The sequence below is a fragment of the Saccopteryx bilineata genome, chromosome 1, assembly GCF_036850765.1.
Source record: "Saccopteryx bilineata isolate mSacBil1 chromosome 1, mSacBil1_pri_phased_curated, whole genome shotgun sequence".
Taxonomy (NCBI): domain Eukaryota; kingdom Metazoa; phylum Chordata; class Mammalia; order Chiroptera; family Emballonuridae; genus Saccopteryx; species Saccopteryx bilineata.
The window spans coordinates 109,487,629-109,510,390 of NC_089490.1; the positions used below are offsets into that span (position 1 = coordinate 109,487,629).

General features: G+C 43.3%; 1 protein-coding gene across 1 annotated transcript in view; it reads left to right on the plus strand.

Annotated features, from left to right (window-relative positions):
* The first annotated feature begins 1,684 nt into the window (after positions 1 to 1,684).
* The window catches only part of LOC136327222 (solute carrier family 2, facilitated glucose transporter member 3-like), a 30,285-nt gene continuing 9,207 nt past the window's right edge, over positions 1,685 to 22,762 (plus strand). Inside the window, exons 1-4 of the mRNA XM_066264203.1 lie at positions 1,685 to 2,155; positions 3,466 to 3,755; positions 15,617 to 15,709; positions 16,196 to 16,356. Of these exons, the coding sequence (XP_066120300.1) occupies positions 3,735 to 3,755; positions 15,617 to 15,709; positions 16,196 to 16,356 (275 nt within the window). The 5' untranslated portion in view covers positions 1,685 to 2,155; positions 3,466 to 3,734. The remainder of the gene's footprint in view (positions 2,156 to 3,465; positions 3,756 to 15,616; positions 15,710 to 16,195; positions 16,357 to 22,762) is intronic.

Below are 22,762 nucleotides of genomic sequence, written 5' to 3' on the forward strand. Positions count from 1 at the left end.
TGAGTAGTATTCCATAGTGTATATGTGCCGCATCTTCTTTATCCAGTCATCTATTGATGGGCTTTTTGGTTGTTTCATAACCACAATCTTGATTGACACCGTAGATTAGTTTTGCCTGTGTTTGACCTTTATAAAAATGGAATCATTCAATATATTCTTTTTTACACCTGGTTTCTTTCACTCAGTTTTGTGAAATTCATCCTTATAGTTGCATGTCGCTATACTATATTCACTCTTGCTGTATTATATCCATTGTGTGAATACATCACAATATATTTATCCGTTCTTCTCTCTCTTTTTTTTTAAGAGAGAGAGAGAGGGACAGACAGACAGGAAGAGAGAGAGATGAGAAGCATGAGTTCTCTGTTGCAGCACCTTAGTCGTTCATTGATTGTTTTCTCATATGTGCCTTGATGGGGGGGGGGGGGGCAGGTGAGCCAGTGATCTGTTGCTCAAGCCAGAGACCTCAGGGTTTGAAACCTGGGTCCTCAGCATTCCTAGCCCACGCTCTAACCACTGCACCACTCACTGCCTGGTCAGGATATCTGTTCTTCTCTTAATGAACATTTAGACTGTTTCCTGTTTAAATTTATTATGTGTATACATTTCTGTTGAGTATATACCTGGGAATGGAATTGTTGGATTATAGGGTAAGCATATCTTCTGTTTTAAGAAATATTGCTAAATAGTTTTTCAAAGTGATAGCACCAATTTATCAGTTTACACTCCCATTAACAGTGTATGAGAGTTTGGGATGCTCCGTGTCCCCTCTTGTGTTTATTGTTCTCTCTCTGCTCCTCCTCCTTCATTCTGTCCCTCCTGGTGGGTGTGCAGACAGACTCCTATGGTTTTGATTTGGAGTTTCCTGTTGACCAATTCAGCTGCACACCTCTTCATGTATTGTTCACTGGGATATTCTCTTTTCAGAAAGGCAATGTAGACTTTTTTTAAAAAAACCTTGTCACTATCTACTCAACCCTTTACTAAAGGCCAGACTTTCACGGTGAGGCTCCTAAAAATTAGGTTCAGAGGAAAACAATCCCTTAAAGCACCTGAGTTCTGTCTCTGGGGGTCCTCTTCTCCCCTGGACAGCACCCTAAAACTCTATAAAAAAGCGCTTCAAGGAAGTGACAAGAAAGGCTTTGGGATTTTCATCACAAAAGAGCTACTGGGTCCAAAAAAAGCTACCAGTAATTGCCCTAGGCCCTCTCAGCCCGATTCTAGCCCACTGGCAGCGATATCTGGGAGCACACTAACTCAGGGAAGGCGGTGAGGGAGCTGGGTATCTTTTCCTATGGGTTTATTATTATTATTATTATTATTATTATTCAGTGAGAGGAGGGGAGACAGAGACAGCGCCCCGCAGGCGCCCCGAGGGGACCCACCTGGCAAGCCCGCTAGGGGTGCATAGAGCCCGGTATCTTAAAGTGGAAATGCCAACACCCTCTTATCAGCGACGTTAAGCATGGTGGGGCCCAGCACTGGTTTCCGGTAAAGGGTCCCCCGCCCCACCCCCGCTCTTTCGGTCTTAAGACCCCATTGGGGGCGGCAGATGGAACAGAAGGCGGAGTCAGACGGCTGAAGCGCGGGGAAGCCGGGGGGGGGGGGGGGGGGGGGGGGGGGGGGCTGCGGGGGCGGGGCCTCGCGAGCCGCCACGCGCTCGGACCGCAGGGGCGCGGGCGGAGGGAGCCGGCGGCGCGGTGCCGCGCGGGGCCCCAACGGCCGCCCCAACGGCTGCTGAGCCGGTCGGCTGGAGCGCAGCGGCGCGGTTACTGTCACTGCCGCGCGCAGCGGCCTGGAACCAGCCGAGAGGTGTGGGTGGCCTCGGAGGTGGGCGGTTGAGCGGAGTCGGAGGGCCCAACCGTAGTCGGCGGGTCCGGGTGGTCGGGGAGCCGCGCTGTCCCTCGTCCCTGCGGCTGGCAGGTGGCGGGACGATCCTCCAAGCCAGGTGCGGGCAGACGTGTGTGGTGACCGAGTGTCGGGCGGGCCAAGGGGCACGGGCCCTGCGGCTGCAGAGAAGCCGGCCGGTAGCCGCAGGGTGTCCGTGTTTCCTGAGCACCGTCGGGGTCCCAAGCCTGGGTCTAGGAGCCGGGGCCCCACCAGGACCGAGGTGGACAGTGGCTTTCCTGAGGCTCACTAAGGAAGGAGCAGCCAAGTAAGTACGTCGATATATAATAAAACGCCCGACAGTGGTAAATCTTAAGAAGGAGATACTATTCAATAGTCAATTAAACTGGGGAGAGGAGAAGGGGTGGGTCTGAGAAGACCCCCCCTGAGGAAGAGCCTCCCGACGGGACGTGAAGGAAGCGGGGAGCCGTAGAGTCGTCCAGGGAGAGGGACTGGATCCAGGGAGAGGGACTCTGCTGGCCTTGAGAGGTGACTACCCGGAGTGCAATCGCTGTGCATATGAAACTGGCTTTGTAGGTTTTTGCAAGATGAAAATTGGAATTTTCTTAGAAAGTTAGGAATCATTCATTCATTCATTCATTCATTGCTAAATTCATTCGTTTCTTTATTACTGAAGTGTGAGAGAAGGGGAGTAACCAAAGTGCTTTTGGCAAAATATTGTTCTTAATTTTGTCCTCCTTTAATATGTTGACTAAATTTAGAATTTCTATTGGTTTTCATGAAGAGTTTCTCAGAGTTAATTTTACAAATAACTAAGTAGTGTCTCACTTTTTAAGAAAGGTAGACTTATTTGAATTAAAAGAGATGTGGGTTTTTTGTTTTTGTTTTTTTCTGGTTGGTATTTTTCATAAATGAGGATGACCTGGAAGAAAAGAAGTAGCAAAGGAAAGGAGACGGAACTGGAAATGCTAAGGTTATAGTGGGAAAGGAAAGGTGATAAGGAGGCTGTGGAATAATCAAAGGAATGATCTGTCCTAATTCTTCTGCAAATAAACTCAGGTTATAATACTAGTGTTTCAATAAACAGCTGATCCTCAAAACTATTTCTCCAAGCCAGGAGAGCTGGTAGAGGAAACAGATTCAGATGTGATAACTGATTACTGAGAATCATGATTTCCCACTTCACTGCAGCTCACTGAAGCAGTATTGCCTAAGGTAAAGCTATGAGGTGATGGCTTATTTCAAATAGTTTAAATTTTATATGGCAGAATAAGCCACATTAAATCACAGAATATTATAACAGCAGGTACCTAATCCAGTCCCTGCTTATTTTGCTAATAGGTAGACTATGCTAGTTGGTGACAGAACCTCATAACATAGAGGTTATGCCCTGGCCAATTAGCTCAGTTGGTCAGACCATCAACCTATCCAAGGTTGCAGGTTCAGTCCCCAGTCAGGGCACATACATACAAGAAGCAACCAATGAATGTTTAAATAAGTGGAACAACAAATCAATGTTCCTCACCCTCTCTCTCAAAAAATATCAATTAAAATAAAAAAATATATAGAGGTTCTCTGTTTTCAACATATTCAGCTCTTTCCCTTTTCTTTCCTCAGAACCCTTAACTTGATAAAATTCTTTGCACTGACTACTGAACAAGTGGGAAGAGCTTTGCTGAGGACCCCAGAATTGAGTTCATCTGAGACAACGTTAGAATTATATGCGGTTTTACCTTCTTCCACAAGTATTATTGGTGTGCTCATTGATTAGGGGACTAAGTTACAGCCTCTTAAGGAGCTTAAGTAGAGAAAATAGACACAGTTTATACACAGCAGTACATTGAAGAGGAATTGGAGGGAGAGTCAATTCTTAATGTAGAAGAGAGATGGAGAGCAACAAACAGCATGTGAGTATTAAGAATGTATGTCAGATTGAAATCAAATTGTTTTGTCATGGTCATGTTAATAATCACAATGCCTATAACCCCCCTAAATTTTATTGTCTTGATAATATGTGACATACATAAATGGTGGTGGAAGAGACTATTATTGCAGTCAATAGACTCTACATCCCCACACTTCTATTCAGTTATAATTAGTATTTGCCATTTGTGGTGTTCTGTGCCTTAATATTATCAAGAAGGATAATGACAAAATAGCCATGTTCATTATTGTAATTGTACACAGGCCTCATTTAAACTGTACATAAGTGGTCTTGAGGAAATCTCCTTGAAAAGAGCTATGGTCTATAAGTATGAAAAATAGTATCAAGTAATACATAATTGTGCACAATAACTATTCTTACAGAGTCTAGAGTGTGAGTCATAACTTACAAAGCATTGTGATGAAGATCCACAAAAAGGTATTAAGTAATATATGAGCTTTTGGAATGAGAGAGGGATGGGATAAGCATCAACTGGTAGCTAGATGACTATCACTTGAAGTAAAGGTTTGCCAACACAATCACATTGAGAAAGACTTTAAGCTTGTTCTTTGAGAATTCACTGGTATTTTGAATAACTGGCCTCTCAGATTGCCTGATTTTTTTTCCTGAACTTTTTTTTTAAATTTTTTATTTATTTACTTTTTTAGATTTTATTTATTCATTTTTATTAGAGAGAGAGGGTAGAGAGAAAGAACAGGGGGAGGAGCAGGAAGCATCAACTCCCATATGTGCCTTGACCAGGCAAGCCCAGGGTTTTGAACTGGTGACCTCAGCATTCCAGGTCGACGCTTTATCCACTGCACCACCACAAGTCGGGCCTTTCCTGAACTTTTTAGCAGTCTATACCATGGGAAGCAGAGCTGGGGGGAAGCTTGGGAGGTACAATTGTTCTTCATTAGCACATTTTCCAAAATGCAAAAGATACTTCCTTTGGAAAATCTAAAAAGTCAACACATTTTTTAAAATGATACCTTTACATGACAATTAAGGCTATTTTAGAAACCCTGACCAAGCAGCGGCACAGAGGATAGAGTGTTGGCCTGGGATGCTGAAGTCTCAGGTTCGAAACCCTGAGGTTGCTGGCTTGAGTGTGGGGTTGCTGGCTTGAGTGTGAGATCTTGAAATTATCCCATAATTTCTGGCTTGAAACCCAAGGTCTCTGATTTGAGCAAGGGATCACTGGCTCAGCTAAAGTTGCCCAACCCTCACCCCCTGTCAAGGCAGGTATGAGAAGCAATCAGCAAACAACTAACGTGATGTAATGATGCAACTATGACTTGATGCCTCTCATCTCCCTTCCTGTCTCTCTTTCTCAAAAAAAAAAATCTATAGACTATATTCGTAATGGCCTTTCTGAGTTCTCTATTGTGTTCCATTGATCTATTTGTCTATTCATTCACCAAAACCACAATGTTTTGATTACTGACACTTTATAGTAAGTCTTAAAGTAGTGTCAGTCCTCCAACTTTGCTCTTCAATATTTTTTGGACTTCTGGGTCTTTTACTTTTCTATGTAAACTTTAGAATAAAAAATAATTTCCTGGGATGTCAATTGGGATTGCGTCGAATCTACAAATCAAGTTAGGAAGACCTGACATGTTAATATTGAGCCTTCCTACCAGTGAACATGAACTACCTCTCCAAATATTTGGCTCTTTTATTTCATTCATCAGTTTTGTAGTTTTCCTCATATAGATCTTGTATATATTTTGTTACATTTGTACCTAAACATTTCCTTTTTTGGAGGCTAATATAAGTGGTATTGTGTTTTTAATTTTAAGTTTCATGTTTTTATTGCTGTTATATAGGAACATGGTTAACTTTTGTATATTAACCTTGTATCTTGCAACCTTGCTATATTCATTCAACTAACATGTATTAGAACACTACTCTGTTCTGTGTCAGACAAAAACAACCAAACCAGATCATGCATCCAGAGTTCCAGCCTAAATATCTAAAATTCAAGATAGAATGGCATATTATAAGGCAGATATAATCTTCAAGTGAATTTTCTTTGGCTGTAAGAATTTTAATTTTCCCTTAAATGATGGGATTAGTTTTTACAAGTAAATATGAAAGAGATTTGTAAGAGAGACAATAGAAAAGTGAAAACTAGCCTGACCAGGCAGTGGTGCAGTGGATAGAGTGTTGGACTGGGATGCAGAAGACCCAGGTTCCAAACCCCGAGGTCACCAGCTTGAGCGCAAACTCGCCAGCTTAAGCACAGGGTCACAGGCTTGGGCATGAGATCATAGAGATGACCTCATGGTCGCTGACTTGAGCCCAAAGGTCACTGGCTTGAGCCCAAGGTTGCTGGCTTGAGCAAGTGGTCATTCACTCTGCTGTAGCCCCAGGGTCAAAGCACATATGAGAAAGCAATCAATGAACAACTAAGGTGCCCCAACAAAGAGTTGATTTTTCTCATCTCCCTTCCTGTCTGTCTGTCCCTACCTGTCCCTCTCTCTCTCGTCTCTGTAGCAAAAAGAGTTTTTAAAAAGAAAGAAAAAAAGGATTTACATTGGCAGATACCTATATTTGGATCAAAGAGATTTCAGACCATTAGTCCATTCAACCCAACATTACACTTAGATAGGAATTTCATAACTTTCTTTCCCAGCTTATTCCATTTTGAAATTTACCTATCACATTTCCTCCTCTTTTGTTTTCAGTAAAAATGGAAGAACATCTCCCAGGAATTAAATTACACAGGCTACATATTTTAGGACTTTTACATTGCTGGCCTACTCTAACATACTTCCCCTAGATCTATCACCAGAGCTGTGACTCATGAGTGGATCTTGGAATCTAGTGGGTCGTACTTTCAAAGTGCACCGAAGACCCCAGTCAACCAACCAGTCTCCACCAAACACATCATCAAACAGTTGTATTGAGCAAGTATTATCTGTTGTCCACGGTGAGGATTGCCTAGCTTGGACCCCTCTGTACTGAACTCTGTACTGAACTGGTTTCTGAGCATCAGATAATTAGCTCCCACTTACTTAAGAGGACTTTCTCTCATCCCGCTTGTTTTTTTTTTTTTTTTTTTATTAAATTTAATGCAGTGACATTGATAAATCAGGGTACATATGTTGAGAGAAAATATCTCTACATTATTTTGACATTTGATTGTACTGTATACCCCTCCCCCAAAGTTAAATTGTCTTCTGTCACCTTCTATCTGGTTTTCTTGTGCCCCTCCCCTCCCCTAACCCCTCTCTCCTTCTTCACCCCCTCCCCCCTCCCCCAACCTCCCACCCCTGTTGCCATCACATTCTTGTTCGTGTCTCTGAGTCTCATTTTTATGTCCCTTCTATGTATGGATTCATCTTAGTTTTTTTTTTTTCTGATTTACTTATTTCACTCCGTGTAATGTTATCAAGGTCCATCCATGTTATTGTAAATGATCCGATGTCATCATTTCTTATGGCTGAGTAGTATTCCATAGTATATATGTACCAAAGCTTTTTAATCCACTCGTCCTCTGACGGACACTTGGGCTGTTTCCAGATCTTCGCTATTGTGAACAATGCTGCCACAAACATGCGGGTGCATTTCTCCTTTTCGAGCCGTTCTGTGGTGTCCTTGGGGTATATTCCAGGATTATTGTGGCTTCCTCTTTGCTCCTTGGTTTTTGAGAGCTGTTCTTGCAGTTCAGTGTTGGTTTTTCATGCTGATTTTTCCTAAATTGATTTGTATTCCAGTTTGGTGTTGAGAGCTGGGCGTCTGTGCGTCCGCCTACTCCACTGCCATCTTCAAAAGCCTCATCCCGCTTGTTTAACAAGGCTTTGTCTCAGTATGTTTAGCACAGTTTTAGATTCTTGAGATCTCAGTTGAATTCCGATTGTAACCTTTCAAATATATATTGTTAAAAAAGTAGTCTTTCTATTAAAAATTCCTAGCCAGCTTTTTTAAAGGTAGTTTTCTTAGACTGAGTTTCTCCAGAGAAAACAGGTTTCAGATCTCTCTCTCCCTTTAACCTTGTCTGCTTTTTACCAAGAAAAAATATTCTACAGATGTCATAGCGGTTTTACACAACTTATTTTGGGACAGTTATAATCCTGGGCCTTCACTATTATTTTGTTTATTCTTCCAATAAATACTGGGATAATAATTACGGGGGCAAACATTGTGTCCTGAATTACCTTGGAGCCTGCTCTGAGGAAGTGAAAAGGGTACAACAGATCCACTTTTATTCCTCTTTTTTTTTTTTTTTTAAGCAAGATAGAGACAGAGAGAGGGACAGACAGGAGGGAAAGAGATGAGAAGCATGAGTTCTTCGTTGCAACTCCTTAGTTCATTGATTGCTTTCTCATATGTGCCTTGACTGAAGGACTAAAGCTGAGCCCTTGCTCAAGCTAGCAACCTTGGGCTCAAGCCAGCAACCCAGGGATTATGTCTATGTTTCCATGCGCAAGCCAGCGACCCCATGCTCTACCAGGTGAGCCTGCGCTCAAGCCAGTGACCTCGGAGTTTTGAACCTGAGTCCTCTGCGTCTCAAGCCGACACTCGATCAATTGCGCCACTGCCTGGTCAAGCTGGTGCCATCTGTTCTTGAAAACATTAAAGAATCTTTATTATAAAGCTAGGGAGAGGGAGAGGGAGAAAGAAAGACAAAGTGACTTAGAGCCAAGAATCAGTATGAGACATATAATACATACAGTAAAAACAAAGATAAAAAAGAATGTTGAGCCTTGGTCAGGCAGCTGGTTGGTTAAAACATCATCCCAGTGCGCAAAGGTTGTGAGTTTGATACCCAGTCAGGACATATACAGAAACAGCTCCATGTTTCTGTCTGTCTCTCTCTCTGCTTTCCTCTCTCTCTAAAATCAATCAGTATTTTTTTTTTTAAGATTGAAGAAAAGACTAGAGGAAAGAGAGCATCCTGATTGTCTTACTGCTAAGGGCATCCTGATTGTCTTACTGCTAGTTGTAAGATCCAGTCATGAACCTCACGTAATTATTGAGTACTTATACATGGCCAGTACAACTAAGGACGTGAATTGTTAATTTTAATTATTTTAAAATTGAAATAAAAAATATTTTCCCATTAACCACAACTTTATTGTTTTGATAGAACACATTTTACTTTGAGTGTAGAAAGCTTAGAGACTAAACTGGAGATGTGTTATAAATGTAAAATATACTGTACACTGAATTTTGAAGACTTGGCAGGAAAAAATGAACTAGCGTAATTTTTATATTGATTACACACTAAAGTATTTTTTTGAATATATTAGGTCAAGTAAAATATTAAAATTAATTTCTCTTTAAAAAAATTATTTTTTTGTGACAGAGGCAGAGACAGAAATGGACAGACAGAAAGGGAGGAGACGAGAAGCATCAATTCTTCATTGCAGCACCTTAGTTGTTCATTGATTGCTTTCTCATATGTGCCTTGACTGCGGGCCTTCAGCAGACTGAGGAACCCCTTGCTCAAGCCAGTGACCTTGGGTTCAAGCTGGTGAGCCTTGCTCAAACCAGATGAGCCCTCGCTCAAACTGGCAACCTCCAGGTTTCGAACTTGGGTTCTCCGTGTCCCACTCCAATGCTCTATCCACTGTGCCACTGCCTGGTCAGGCTCTTTAAAATATTTTTTTTTTTAATTTATTTTTTATTTATTTATTCATTTTAGAGAGGAGAGGGAGAGACAGAGAGAGAGAGAGAGAGAGAGAGAGAGAGAGAGGAAAGACAGAGAGAGAGAAGGGGGAGGAGCTGGAAGCATCAACTCCCATATGTGCCTTGACCAGGCAAGCCCAGGGTTTTGAACCGGCGACCTCAGCATTTCCAGGTCGACGCTTTATCCACTGCGCCACCACAGGTCAGGCCTCTTTAAAATATTTTAATGTGACTACTAGAAAATGTAATATTATGTAAGTGTCTCGAATTGTATTTCTATTAGACTGCGCTGCCAAACAAGATATTCTTTGTCCTTTGGCTGCTAATTCAGTTGCTGTGGTACCTAAAGAGGCCTCTAGACTCAGTGTTTCCTGGAAGACAGGATGGGATAGGGAAGGGAGGTGTGCCTTCAGGGGAGATTTCCTTGGACATCGCGTTTAGCTTGTCCTCAGTTCTCTCAGCTTTAGAAAATATTCTTTTTTTTTTTCTTTTCTGAAGCTGGAAACGGGGAGAGACAGTCAGACAGACTCCTGCATGCGCACGGGGATCCACCCCCCGCACGCCCACCAGGGGGCGATGCTCCGCCCCTGCCCCCCCTTCCCCAGGGCGTCGTCGCCCTACCGGGACCAGAGCCACTCCAGCGCCTGGGGCAGAGGCCAAGGAGCCATCCCCAGCGCCCGGCCATCCCAGCTCCAATGGAGCCCTGGCTGCGGGAGGGGGAGAGACAGAGAGGAAGAAGGGGGTGGGGGTGGAGAAGCAAATGGGCGCCTCCTATGTGCCCTGGCCAGGAATCGAACCCGGGACCCCCGCACGCCAGGCCGATGCTCCACCGCTGAGCCAACCGGCCAGGGCCAGAAAATATTCTTATTTAGAGAAATCAGAAAATATAATTTGGTTTGTTTCAGGTCCAGTAGTTTGAGTTAGAACTCAAATCTCTCCATAAAAACTCCACTGGAATATACACTTCCTTTGCTTTACTTAGGAAGATTGTGTTCATTTACTGAACGTCTCTCAACCCACACCCTCTTCCCGCATACTTAAGGGATTGCTGGACCACAAATTAATGGGCGCTAGGAATTTGACCAGGGATATTTACCTCCCTCAAATCCCTGATGTTATCTCTCTCTCACCCACCTCTTTAACCACAACTTGTTTGTTTTGCTTTGTTAACTCCCACAATGGAGCTGCTTCTCTCTCTTTTTGTTATCCTTCATCTTCCTCTCCACATTTTTCTTACCTGTTTTTTCTACTGATCTGTTCGATTTTCTTATATAGCTTAGTAATGGGATATTTATCTCACACTTTTCTTTAAGAAAAATTCATAGTCCAGCCTGATCAGGAGGTGGCACAGTGGATAGAGCATTGACCAGGAACACAGAGGACCCAGGTTGGAAACCCCAAGGTCGCTGGCTTGAGCACGGGTTTGTAGATATGATCCCATGGTCACTGATTCGAGCCCAAAGGTCACTGGCTTGAAGCTCAAGGTTGCTGGCTTGAGCAAGGGTCACTGGCTCAGCTCTACCCCCTCCCCCCCACCCATCATGGCACATAAGAGAAAGCAATCAATGAGCAACTAAGGAGACAAAGAAGCTGCAACAAAGAATTGGTGCTTCTCATCTCTCCCTCTTCCTGTCTGTCCCTATCTGTCCCTCTCTCTGTCTCGCTAAAAAAAAAAAAAAGAATTCACAGTCCATAATTAATAAGGTAATGATGATTCTTTTCAGTCATGTCAGAATCACTTGGACTTTTTTCCCCTTTCCTTAAGTGGAAGAAGGGAAATGCTATAAATTCCTCAAAGGCCAGGAATTTGTTTGTTCTATACCAGGAGTCCTCAGGTTACTACAGTGTCAATATACAACTTTTTTTTTTTTTGTATTTTTCCAAAGCCAGAAACGGGGAGGCAGTCAGACAGACTCCCGCATGTTTCCGACAGGGATCCACCTGGCATGCCCACCAGGGGGCGATGCTCTGCCCATCCGGGGCATTGCTCTGTTGCGACCAGAGCCACTGTAGCACCTGAGGCAGAGGCCACAGAGCCATCCTCAGCACCCAGGCCAACTTTGTCCAATGGAGCCTTGGCTGCGGGAGGGGAAGAGAGAGACAGAGAGGAAGGAGAGGGGGAGGGGTGGAGAAGCAGATGGGCGCTTCTCCTGTGTGCCCTGGCCGGGAATCAAACCCGGGACTCCTGCACGCCAGGCCGACGCTCTACCACTGAGCCAACCGGCCAGGGCTCAATATACAACATTTTGAGTTAACATTTACTCTCATAAAAGCTTAAAAAATTTGAGACATGAGTGCTTCAGGTTACGCCATTAGCACTGAATTTACAGACTACGTGGGTGGACCAGTTTGGTTGTGCGCCGCAGAAGAATATGCAGTACAGTGTACAGTACAGTTTCTTTATGTCCTTTTCTTTTTTCGGTAGCTTAGTTGTGTTTTTCTGTTCTAGATTATGATTTTACAATTGTGTTAGCATAGGTAAGTGACTTGGGCTAGGGTGTGTTTAGACTTACACCAGAATTTGGGTTACGTCACTGTAGTAGAAATGGAACTGTGTCATAACCCGAGAACCCCCTGTATACTGATGAATTCCCACCTCCTTGGAGGTAGCTGATACATAGTGTGTGCTCAGCAAATACCTGTTTAACTAAATTTGATCATTGTCCCATCTCTGGATGCTCTAAATCTGAGATTAGAGGCCAAGCTTGCAGAAAGGGTAGAAGTCAGAATGGGTGTTGGGCAGACGCGATACTAACAAGCTTGGATGCTACCCCATAGGTAGTTGATTCTCTCCTTCTTGCAGTTTAAGGAAGTTGGTCTGCCTTCTTGATGTTCAGGTTTCCTTCCTACCTGAAGCAATTATACCAATGAGAGGATAACAAGGCCACCTATTGGCCCAGTTTGTGTCTCCCTTTTTTTCTCCCAGATTGTCTTCCCCTTCCCTTCAAGATTGTAGACCAAGTTGACAATCAAAAAACAGCTGATAAATTCATAGGCTCATTGATTCTGCTTAAAATCCTTCAAACAACCTTAACTCTCAGATCGCAGCATTCATATGACTTGGCCTTATGTAGATAGCATTATTCTCACCTCCTTATAGACTGATTCAATTCTGAGCAGATGTAAGAGCAAAAAATAAAGTGAATTCTCCCCCCCCCCAGGCTTTTCTGGAAGCATTTTATCTGTGAAACTAAAAGGCTGTAGCTGTTTTAGAAAAGGGAAGGAGGCTCTGGCCAGTTGGCTCAGTGGTAGAGCATTGGCTCGACATGTGGAAGTCCTGGGTTCAATTCTCAGTCAGAGCACACAGGAGAAGCGACCATCTGCTTCATCACTCCTCCCCCTAATGCCCTTCTCTAGTCCTCTCCTGCAAGCCATGACTCAAATGGTTCAAGCAAGTTGGCCCTGGAAGTTGAGGATGACTCCAGGCTTCACCTCAGTTGCTGAAATAGCTCTGTTTCTGAGCAACAGATCAGTGGACTCAGATGGGCAGAGTTTCGCCCTACAGGGGGCTTGCCAGGTGGATCCTGGTCCAGGCGGATGTGGGAGTCTGTCTACCTCCCTTCCTCTCTGCCTCTCACTTAAAAAAGAAAAAGGGAAGGAGGAACAAGCTCAAAAAAGCAGTGGGTTGGGAGAAGAATGTAGTTTTAAAAGGAGGTCAGGGAGGGACTTGTTACCTAAGGTGGGGTCTGAATTTGATGTTAACAGAATTCCAACAGGTCACGAGATTATTTGGGGTGGTTCAGGGGAAGGGCTGGGGGCTCAGCTCCACCCTGGTTCCACTCTGCAGGGGTTATAAGTAGGTGCCCAGTTGCACTCTTTGCCAATGACGATGAGTGTGAGATGTGTAAGTTTCTGAGCACCTGAAGGAAAACTTGCTACCAGGTAAGGACGTACTGCATATTTTGTTGCCTAGAAGAGGTGTCTCTGGCATCCCACTTCTAGATCTTTCTTCTTGAAGATTCAAAAAGAATTAAATTAGAGCCATGGGGACCCAGAAGGTAAAAATGATCCAGTTACCAGTAATTTTTGTTTCTTGGGAATACACTCTGCCAGGCAATCTATTATGGTGACGGCTGTGTTTTAAGCTATTCCAAGTCGCCCAAAGCCACCTTCAGGCCTTTCCAGCCTGCAGCGCTACAGTTCGCTTTGACTGTCATAGGCTACAAAGGACTTATTCCAGTTCCATCACCTTCCTGTCTTAAAGAAGGTCACCAGGAGAAGTTGTGTGTGTTTCTCAGGTTTATTTTACATAATTATTCTCCACTGAGGAAGAGCCTGTCGCGTATACAGGGGATCAGGGGCTGCTCAGTTATGTTGATTACAAGTGCAGGTCCAGGCTCAATATGAGGATTTCTCTGGAAGCATTAGACCCTGAGAAGATCTGAGGTTGGTATGGGGGCCAGGTGTCCAGCTGTCTGTTCTATGACCTATGGGATTTCTTGCATACTGAGGAGAGATTTTCAGTTGTCCTTTCTACTGTGGTTATGATTGTGAGTGCATGATATAATAATACCATTGTGTATTCTGTATGCAGTATTTGTAGGGAGAAAGGCATTTTCACTAAGGTAAACTTATTTGAAAATAAAAGAAGATAGGAGGAGAAATGAAAAAATGGGAAGGAAGAGGAAAAGGCCCTCAAAGATAGTACGATAAGGGGGAAAAAGGTTTTTACTGAAGGGAAAAAAATCAAACAGGAAGAGCTATGCACTGGCCAGGTCCTCCAGGATCCTTATACCTAGTTGCCTAGGAGGCAAGGTTAATTTGGGGAACTAAAATTCTCAGCCTGCCAGTTTTCTGACTGGAGAGAGGAGTTTAAAGAATGGTGGTGTTGGTAATGGGGTTGGGGTGGGGAAATGGAGGATGGAGGATGGATGTAGATGTCCTCAGGCATAAATATTGAGCTAATTTGAGATAGAAACCTAAGATAACAGCCACTTGAATTATTCCTGGCAAGCTGAGAGATGACTTGGTTTATTTCTGTCCCCTTCCTCCAAGAAATATCTCCTGTGTAATAATCTAATATCAATTAGATTGAGAGTGAATTTGTGCTCTCTCCCTGCTGGGTGGGGCATAGTGTACAGTATTAAGTAAATTGTAAGAATTTCTTTTCTTTTTTTTTTTTTTTTTCTGAAGTTGGAAACCGGAGGCAGTCAGACAGACTCTCGCATGCGCCCGACCGGGATCCACCCGGCATGCCCACCAGGGGGTGATGCTCTGCCCATCTGGGCGATGCTCTGTTGCATCCAGAGCCATTCTAGCGCCTGAGGCAGAGACCATAGAGCCATCCTCAGCGCCGGGGCAAACTTTGCTCCAATGGAGCCCTGACTACAGGAGGGGAAGAGAGAGACAGAGAGGAAGGAGAGGGGGAGGGGTGGAGAAGCAGATGGGCACCTCTCCTGTGTGCTCTGGCCAGGAATCGAACCCAGGACTCCTGCACGCCAGGCCGACACTCTACCACTGAGCCAACCGGCCAGGGCCTAAACTGTAAGAATTTCAAATGGGGCCTGACACAATTGGTAGATTACATGATGCAGAGAGATAAAAGAGCTACTTGGTAAAGACACCACCATACTTCCAGCTCTGGGGCTTCTGTGGAATCCAGGGTACCAGTGAGACTGCACGGGATCCAGCTGTTTCCAAAATAATCTGTCCTTAGGAATTCTAAGTCCACTGTGTCCTCCCAAGTTCTTTCATTCCCAGCGCAATTCTGTTTGCCTTTACCTGGGGCAGTTTTTCATATTCCAAATTGACTAACCTAGTTCCCCTTAACTTTTTCTTTCCCAAAAGTTCTTGCTTCTTTTCACAAGTTTATTCTATATGCTTGTCCATATATGTCCAGATAATCTGTTCTTTTGTGTTTCCAATTCATTACCTAAAGCTCATTAAGTTTTTGTTCTTTTCATGCCACTTATAGGCCACAGTTATCCTAATACATCTCCTTAATTAATTAATAAGAGACAATTATCAGGAGTTTTATAGACTGTCCTGGCCAGATAGCTCAGTTGTTTGGAGCATGGTCCCTATAGGCCAAGGCTGCGGGTTTAATCTCAGGGCACATACAAGAAACCAAAGGATGCCAAAATCAATGGAGCAGCAGATCCTTGTTCCCCCCCAAAAAAAAAAATCAATCAATAATTAAAATTGTAAAACAAACCAATAAAAACAGAACAAAAAAGTTTTAAACACTGTTCCTCTTCTCCCTCCCAGGTCACCACATCTCTGATCTTTGCCATAACCACTGCTGTAATAGGCTCTTTCCAGTTTGGCTACAACATTGGAGTCATCAATGCCCCTGAAGCGGTGAGTACCAGGCAACTAGAGTTAAAATTTGGAATAGGGAAATGATTCCTTTAGAGTTTCAAGAATTAAGAATGTCAGACAAACTTTGTATCTAGTTTGGCTAAGGCTAAAGAGAGAGAATCATATTGGCAGGGAAGTCTACTTGAATCATTAAAACAAAACTCAGTTGCTTCTTACATCCCGCACTGTACCCTTTCTTTCTCTCATCCTATGGTGATAAGCTTCTTTTATTATCCCTTAGGGGTTAGTTACAAAGAAAGGAGAAGACTCTTAGAAGAAGGCTGGGGTACTCAATATCAGTGCTACATACTGAGATTTTTGGGACAAATAAAAAATTGTTCTTTTCAGCACCACATTAACTCCAACATGTTCTCTCTTCTATCCCCATCTAGTTGCTGTTCTCTTAGGAAGGGAAGACCTCCAGTATTTGTCTCTTCTTATCCAACTGTAACAGTCTGCCTTCCCACCAACCATTTTAATTTGCAGATCATAAATGACTTTATCAATTACACTATGGAGAAGAGCTTAGAAGACCTTCCTTCTGAGATGTTACTAACGACCCTCTGGTCCTTGTCTGTGGCCATCTTCACCGTTGGTGGTATGATTGGATCCTTTTCTGTTGGACTGTTTCTCAACCGCTTTGGCAGGTATTGACCAGAAACTGGGCAAAGAATGGGGGCTATTCTGGTTGCACTGAGGACAGGTATTGAGAATTAGGATGGGATGATGTTGGTGCATTTGAATGAGAGGACCTCAAATTCTCATCAAGGAAAACAGTCCAGCTGACACTGAATATGACTAGACTTGCTTGGGGCTCTCCTGCCTTGCATAGCTTCCACTCGGTCAGCAAGAGCTGGGCCTTATGAATGATTGGCCTTTGCCGTCCAGGTTAAGCTAATTCAGTTTCTAGTAAAGTTTACCATAGAGTTTCCCAGAAATATACTTTATTTACAATGCTTTCATTATTTTACACAGCAGGATAGAGAAGAAATATTTTATAATCCTTAGTCTTTGGCATGTGAATAATGGCCAAATAACTAAGCTGAAATTTCTTTTTTTCCTGAAAAATGAAACCTGTATCTTCTCACTCTGTGTCGGTTTAATAAAATAAATACTTTAGAGGGTAGAATACTTTCATTAATGACTCGTGAAGGAACCAGCTAATTGGATGTTCTAGAAACGTAAATGGAATTCAACTTTTCTTAAAAATGAAAGCAACATATATGATAATGTTTGATTTTGATTTTGGTTTTGGTTTTGATTTTTAAGGCATTAAAGTTTTTTCTACTAAAATCATTAAAGTTTTAATGTGGGTTTCCCAGGACTAACATGGCTTCTTGCTATCATTTTATTATCCAAAGAACCAGTAGAGGAAGGGGGAAACAAAGAAAAGAATGAAGAGAAAGGTAAAATTGAGAATGAGGGATAGATTTTCTCTTTAAAGGGTCTCTACTGTAGCTGCACATTTAGTATCTCCTTGGGAGCTTTTTGTAAGTCCCAGTGCCAGACCCAGGACCTGTGTATCAGTATTTTTCAAAGCTCCCCAACTGCCTGACCAGGTGGTGGCACTGGATAGATTGTCGGTCTGGGACGCAGAGGACCTAGATTCGAAACCCCAAGGTCACTGGCTTGAGCACAGACTCACCAACTTGAGTGCAGGGTTGCTAGTTTGAGCATAGGATCACAGACATGACCCCATGGTTGCTGGCTTGAGCCCAAAGGTCGCTTGCTTGAAGCCCAAGCTCGCTGGCTTGAGCTCAGGCTACTAGTTTGAGCAAGGGGTCACTCACTCTGCTAGAGCCCCCCAGACAAGGCACATAATGAGAAGGTAATCAATGAACAACTAAGGTGCTACAACAAAAAATTGATGCTTTTCACCTCTCTCCTTTCCTGTCTGTCCCTATCTGTCCCTCTCTCTGTGTCTCTGTCTCTTTCTCTCTCTCTCTCTCTCTCACACACACACACAGCTCCCAAGTAATTCCAGTAGGCCACCTCAGTCAAGAATCACCATGGAGCCTGACCTATGGTGGCGCAGTGGATAAAGCGTCGACCTGGAAATGCTGAGGTCGCTGGTTCAAAACCCTGGGCTTGCCTGGTCAAGGCACATATGGGAGTTGATGCTTCCAGCTCCTCCCCTCTCCTCTCTTTCTTTGTCTCTCCCTCTCCTCTCTAAAATGAATAAATAAATAAATAAATAAATAAATAAATAAAAAAGAATCACCATGGAAGTCTCAGAGTGCTGGTTCTTCCCAACAGTTTTAGTAATTTTTCACTGTTAATCTTTTATTTTAGTCTTCTATCAACTGTTTCAGTGGCTCTGCCATGTTTTTAGAGCATAAATGCAATAATTTGTTATTTGATGCTAGTTATCAATACTAATTGTTAATGACATCACCACAGTCTAGTTTGGAAAAGGAGAGCTGAAACTGCATTTTGCATGAATTTGTTTTTGTGATGTAGAAAAACTTATCTTAAATAATCTATCATCATGAGTATGTTGGTGATCTGTTTAAACAACTACATTATAAATAACTAAATGCAGTAAGAAGCATTTGTCCAAAATTATTTCTTGAGTGTGCTCATGGACCAGCTATATATGTCAGAAGTGCTTAGGGCAATAGTTCTCAAAATTTAGCTTATATTAAATCACCTGGAGGGCTTTCTATTTATTTTCCCCAAACTAAATACTACTTTATATTTTCAAGAATTTTAAAATTCCTCCTTAAGTGAACTTTACAAGTCACAAGATTGCAAGTGGCCGAGTGCTTAAAAATAAAGAAGAATGAGCCTGACCAGGTGGTGGCACAGTGGATAGAGCATCAGACTGGGACACAGAGGACCCAGGTTTGAAACCCCAAGATTGCCGGCTTGAGCGTGGGCTCATCTCGTTTGAGCAAGGATCACCAGCTTGAGCTCAAGGTCACTGGCTTGAGCAAGGGGTCACTAGGTCTGCTGTAGCCCCCTGGTCAAGGCACAATGAGAAAGCAATCAATGAACAACTAAGGTGCTGCAACAAAGAATTGATACTTCTTGTCTCTCTCCCTTCCTATCTGTCCCTCTCTCTGTCTCTGACTCTGTCACAAAAACAAACAAACAAACAAAAAAACAAAGAATGAAAAAAAGAACTATAAATAATAGTTGGCCCTGGCCGGTTGGCTCTGTGGTAGAGTGTCACCCGGCATGTAGATGTCCAGATTCAATTCCCAGACAAGGCACACAGGAGAAGTGCCCATCTGCTTCTCCACCTCTCCCCCTCTTGCGCGTGCATGCGCGTGCTCTCTCTCTCTCTCTCTCTCTCTCTCTCTCTTCCCCTCCTGTAGTCATGGCTCAATTGGAGTGAGTTGACCCTGGGCGCTGAAGATGGCTCCAAGGCCTCTGCCTCAAGTACTAAGAAGAGCTCAGTTGCTGAACAACTGAGCAACATCCCTAGTGGGTTTGCCAGGTGGATCCTGGTTGAGGTGCATGCAGCAGTCTGTCTCTCTGCCTCCCCTCCTCTGACTGAATAAAAAAACCAAACAGTAGTAGTTGACCAAGACATTAGAAAAACTAAGAATTTATATTACATGATTTCATTTATTTACTTATTTGGCAACACTAAATTTATGTATTTTTATTTTCTTTTTATTAATTGAATTTATTGGGATGACATTGGTTTGCAAAATCATTCAAGTTTCAAGTGTACAACGCAATAAAACATTGTCTACACACTGTATAGCACACCTACCACCACAAGCAAAGTTTCTTTTCATCCCCATCTCCCCCCTTTTGCCCATCTCCACCTATTCCCACCCTTTCTATCATAACACTGTTATCTGCATTTATGTGTTATGTATGTTTTTAGCTAATCCCTCTACCTTCTTTTATCCCTCATCCCCTCATTCAACAGCTGTCAGTCTGTTCCATGTGTCCATGCATCTGTTTCTATTTTGTTTATTAGATTCCACATATAAGTGAGAGTATATGGTATTTACCTTTCTCTGACTAGCTTATTTCTCTTAGCATATAATCTCCAGCTCCATTCATGTTGTTGCAAAAGGCAATCCTTTTTTTTTTCTTACAGCCACATAGCAGTCCATTGTCTAAATGTACCACAGCTTTTTTATATATTCATCCACTGATGGGCACTTGGGCTCTTTCCAGATCCTGTCTATTGTAAATAATGTTGCAAAAACATGAAGGTGCATATATTCTTTCAAATTAGTGTTTTGGGATTTTTTTTTAATTAAGTGAGAGGTGGGGAGGCAGAGAGACAGAGTCCCACATGTACCTGGACCAGATCCACTGGCCAGCCCCCTATGGGCTGATGCTCTGCCCATCTTGGGCCATTGCTCCGGTGCCCAGAAACTGAGCTGTTTTAGTGCCTGAGACGAGGCCTTGGAACCATCCTCAGCACCTGGGGCCAACTTTCTCGAACCATTCAAGTCATGGCTGCAGGAGGAGAAGAGAAAAAGGAGGGGGAGGGGTGGTGAATGGTCGCTTCTCCTGTGTGTACTGACCAGGAATCAAATACAAGACTTCCACACGCCAGGCTGATGCTCTACTGCTGAGCCAACCAGCCAGGGCTGGGATTCTTAGACTATATTCCCAAAAGTGTAATCACTGTGTCAAAAGGCAGTTCTGTGTTTAATTTTTCTGAGGAAGCTCCATACTGCTTCCCACAGTGGCTACAGGACTTTTTAGAATAGGAATTGTTCAGCCCCACCCCACCTAATGATTTAATAAATCTGGGATGAGGTAGGACAATTTTATTTTAATATTTTATTTATTGATTTTTAGAGAGGAGAGGCAGAGAGTGAGAAGTGGGGAGGGGTGGGATCATCAACTCGTAGTTGCTGCTTCTCCTGTGTGCCTTGACCGGGCAAGCCTGGGGATTCAAACTGGTGACCTCAGTATGCCACGTCAATGCTTTATCCACTGTGTTACCACACAGGTCAGGCTATTTTTTTTAAAAGAGGGGGAGGAAGGGAAAGAGCAAGAGAGAAACTTTTGATTTGCTGTTCCACTTATTCATACCATCATTGGTTGATTCTTGCATGCGTGTACCCTAACTGGGTATTGAACCTGCAACCTTAGCATATCAGGATGGCACTCTAACCAACTGAGCTACCTGACCAGGGCTAGGTAGGACAATATTTATTCCTAGAAAATTTCTAGTCAAATATGTTTATAAATGGACTGCTTTGAGAATTACTGGCCTAAAGTGCTTGCTAAAATCTTACCCTTTGCGGGAACCCTCCTGCACTGCTGGTGGGAATGCAGACTGGTGCAACCACTGTGGAAAACAGTATGGAGATTCCTCAAAAAACTGAAAATCGAACTGCCTTTTGACCCAGCTATCCCACTTTTAGGAATATACCCCCAGGACACCATAGAATGGCTCCAAAAGGAGAATTGCACCCCCATGTTTGTGGCAGCATTGTTCACAATAGCAAAGATCTGGAAACAGCCCAAGTGTCCGTCAGAGGACGAGTGGATTAAAAAGCTTTGGTACATATTTACTATGGAATACTACTCAGCCATAAGAAATGATGACATCGGATCATTTACAATAGCATGGATGGACCTTGATAACATTATATGGAGTGAAATAAGTAAATCAGAAAAAAACTAAGAACTATATGAATCCATACATAGAAGGGACATAAAAATGAGACTCAGAGACATGAACAAGAATGTGATGGCAACAGGGGTGGAGGGTGGGGGGAGGGGGGATGGGGCAAAGAAGGAGAGAGGGGTTGGGGGAGGGGAGGGGCACAAGAAAACCAGATAGAAGGTGACAGAAGACAATTTAACTTTGGGAGAGGGGTACACAGCACAATCAAATGTCAAAATCTAGAGATGTTTTCTTTCAACATATGTACCCTGATTTATTAATGTCACTGCATTAAATTTAATAAATAAATTAAAAAAAAATCTTACCCTTTGCAATAGCATAGGTGGACCTGGAGAGCTTTATGCTAAATGAAATAAGTCAGGCAAAGAAAGACTAGGTACCATATGATTTCACCCATATGTGAAATCTAATGAACAAAATAGAAATAGATTTTACAGATATTGAATGGCCTGTTAGTTGTCAGAGGGGAAGGGTTTTGGGGGGCTAGGGTGAAAAAGGAGAAAGGATTAAGCAAAAAAGTAAATCAACTGCCCTGGCTGGATTGCTCAGTGGTAGAGCGTCAGGCCAGTGTGTGAATGTTCCGGGTTCGATTCCAGGTCAAGGCACACAGGAGAAGCACCCATCTGCTTCTCCACCCCTCCCCCTCTCCTTCCTCTCTATCTCTCTCTTCCCCTCCTGCAGCCAAGGCTCCACTGGAGCAAAGTTGGCCCACATGCTGAGGATGGCTCCATGGCCTCCACCTCAGGTGCGAGAATGGCTCCGGTTGCAACGGAGCAATGCCCCAGATGGGCAAAGCATCGCCCCCTGGTGGGCTTGCCAGGTGGATCCCAGTAGGGTACATGTGGGAGTCTGTCTCTGCCTCCCTGCTTCTCACTTCAAAAAAATACCAAAAATGAAAAAAAAAAAAGTAAATCAATAAACAGACACAGACAATAGCATGGTGATTGCCAGAGGGAAAGGAAGGTGGGGGGAGTCAGAGAAGGGTAAAAGAGGGATAAACAGCTAATATGTAGAAGGAGACTGAATTTGGGATGCTAAATACACACCACAGTATACAGATAATGTATTATAGAATTGTACACTTGAAACCCATATAATTTTATTTACCAATGTCACCCCAATGAATTCAATTAAAAAATAAACTGCTTTCTAAAATGCTGGGCTATAACTATAACTTAAAAGAGGCGAATCTTTTTTTTTGCGGCAGAGACGGAGAGACAGAGAGAGGGACAGACAGACAGGAAGGGAGAGAGATGAGAAGCATCAAGTCTTCATTATAGCACCTTAGTTGCTCATTGATTGCTCTCCCATATGTGTCCTGACTAGGAGGCTACAGCAGAGTGAGTGACCCCTTGCTCAAGCCAACGACTTTGGGCTCTAGACAGCTACCATGGGGTCATGCCTATGATCCCACGCTCAAGCCAGCAACCCCTTGCTCA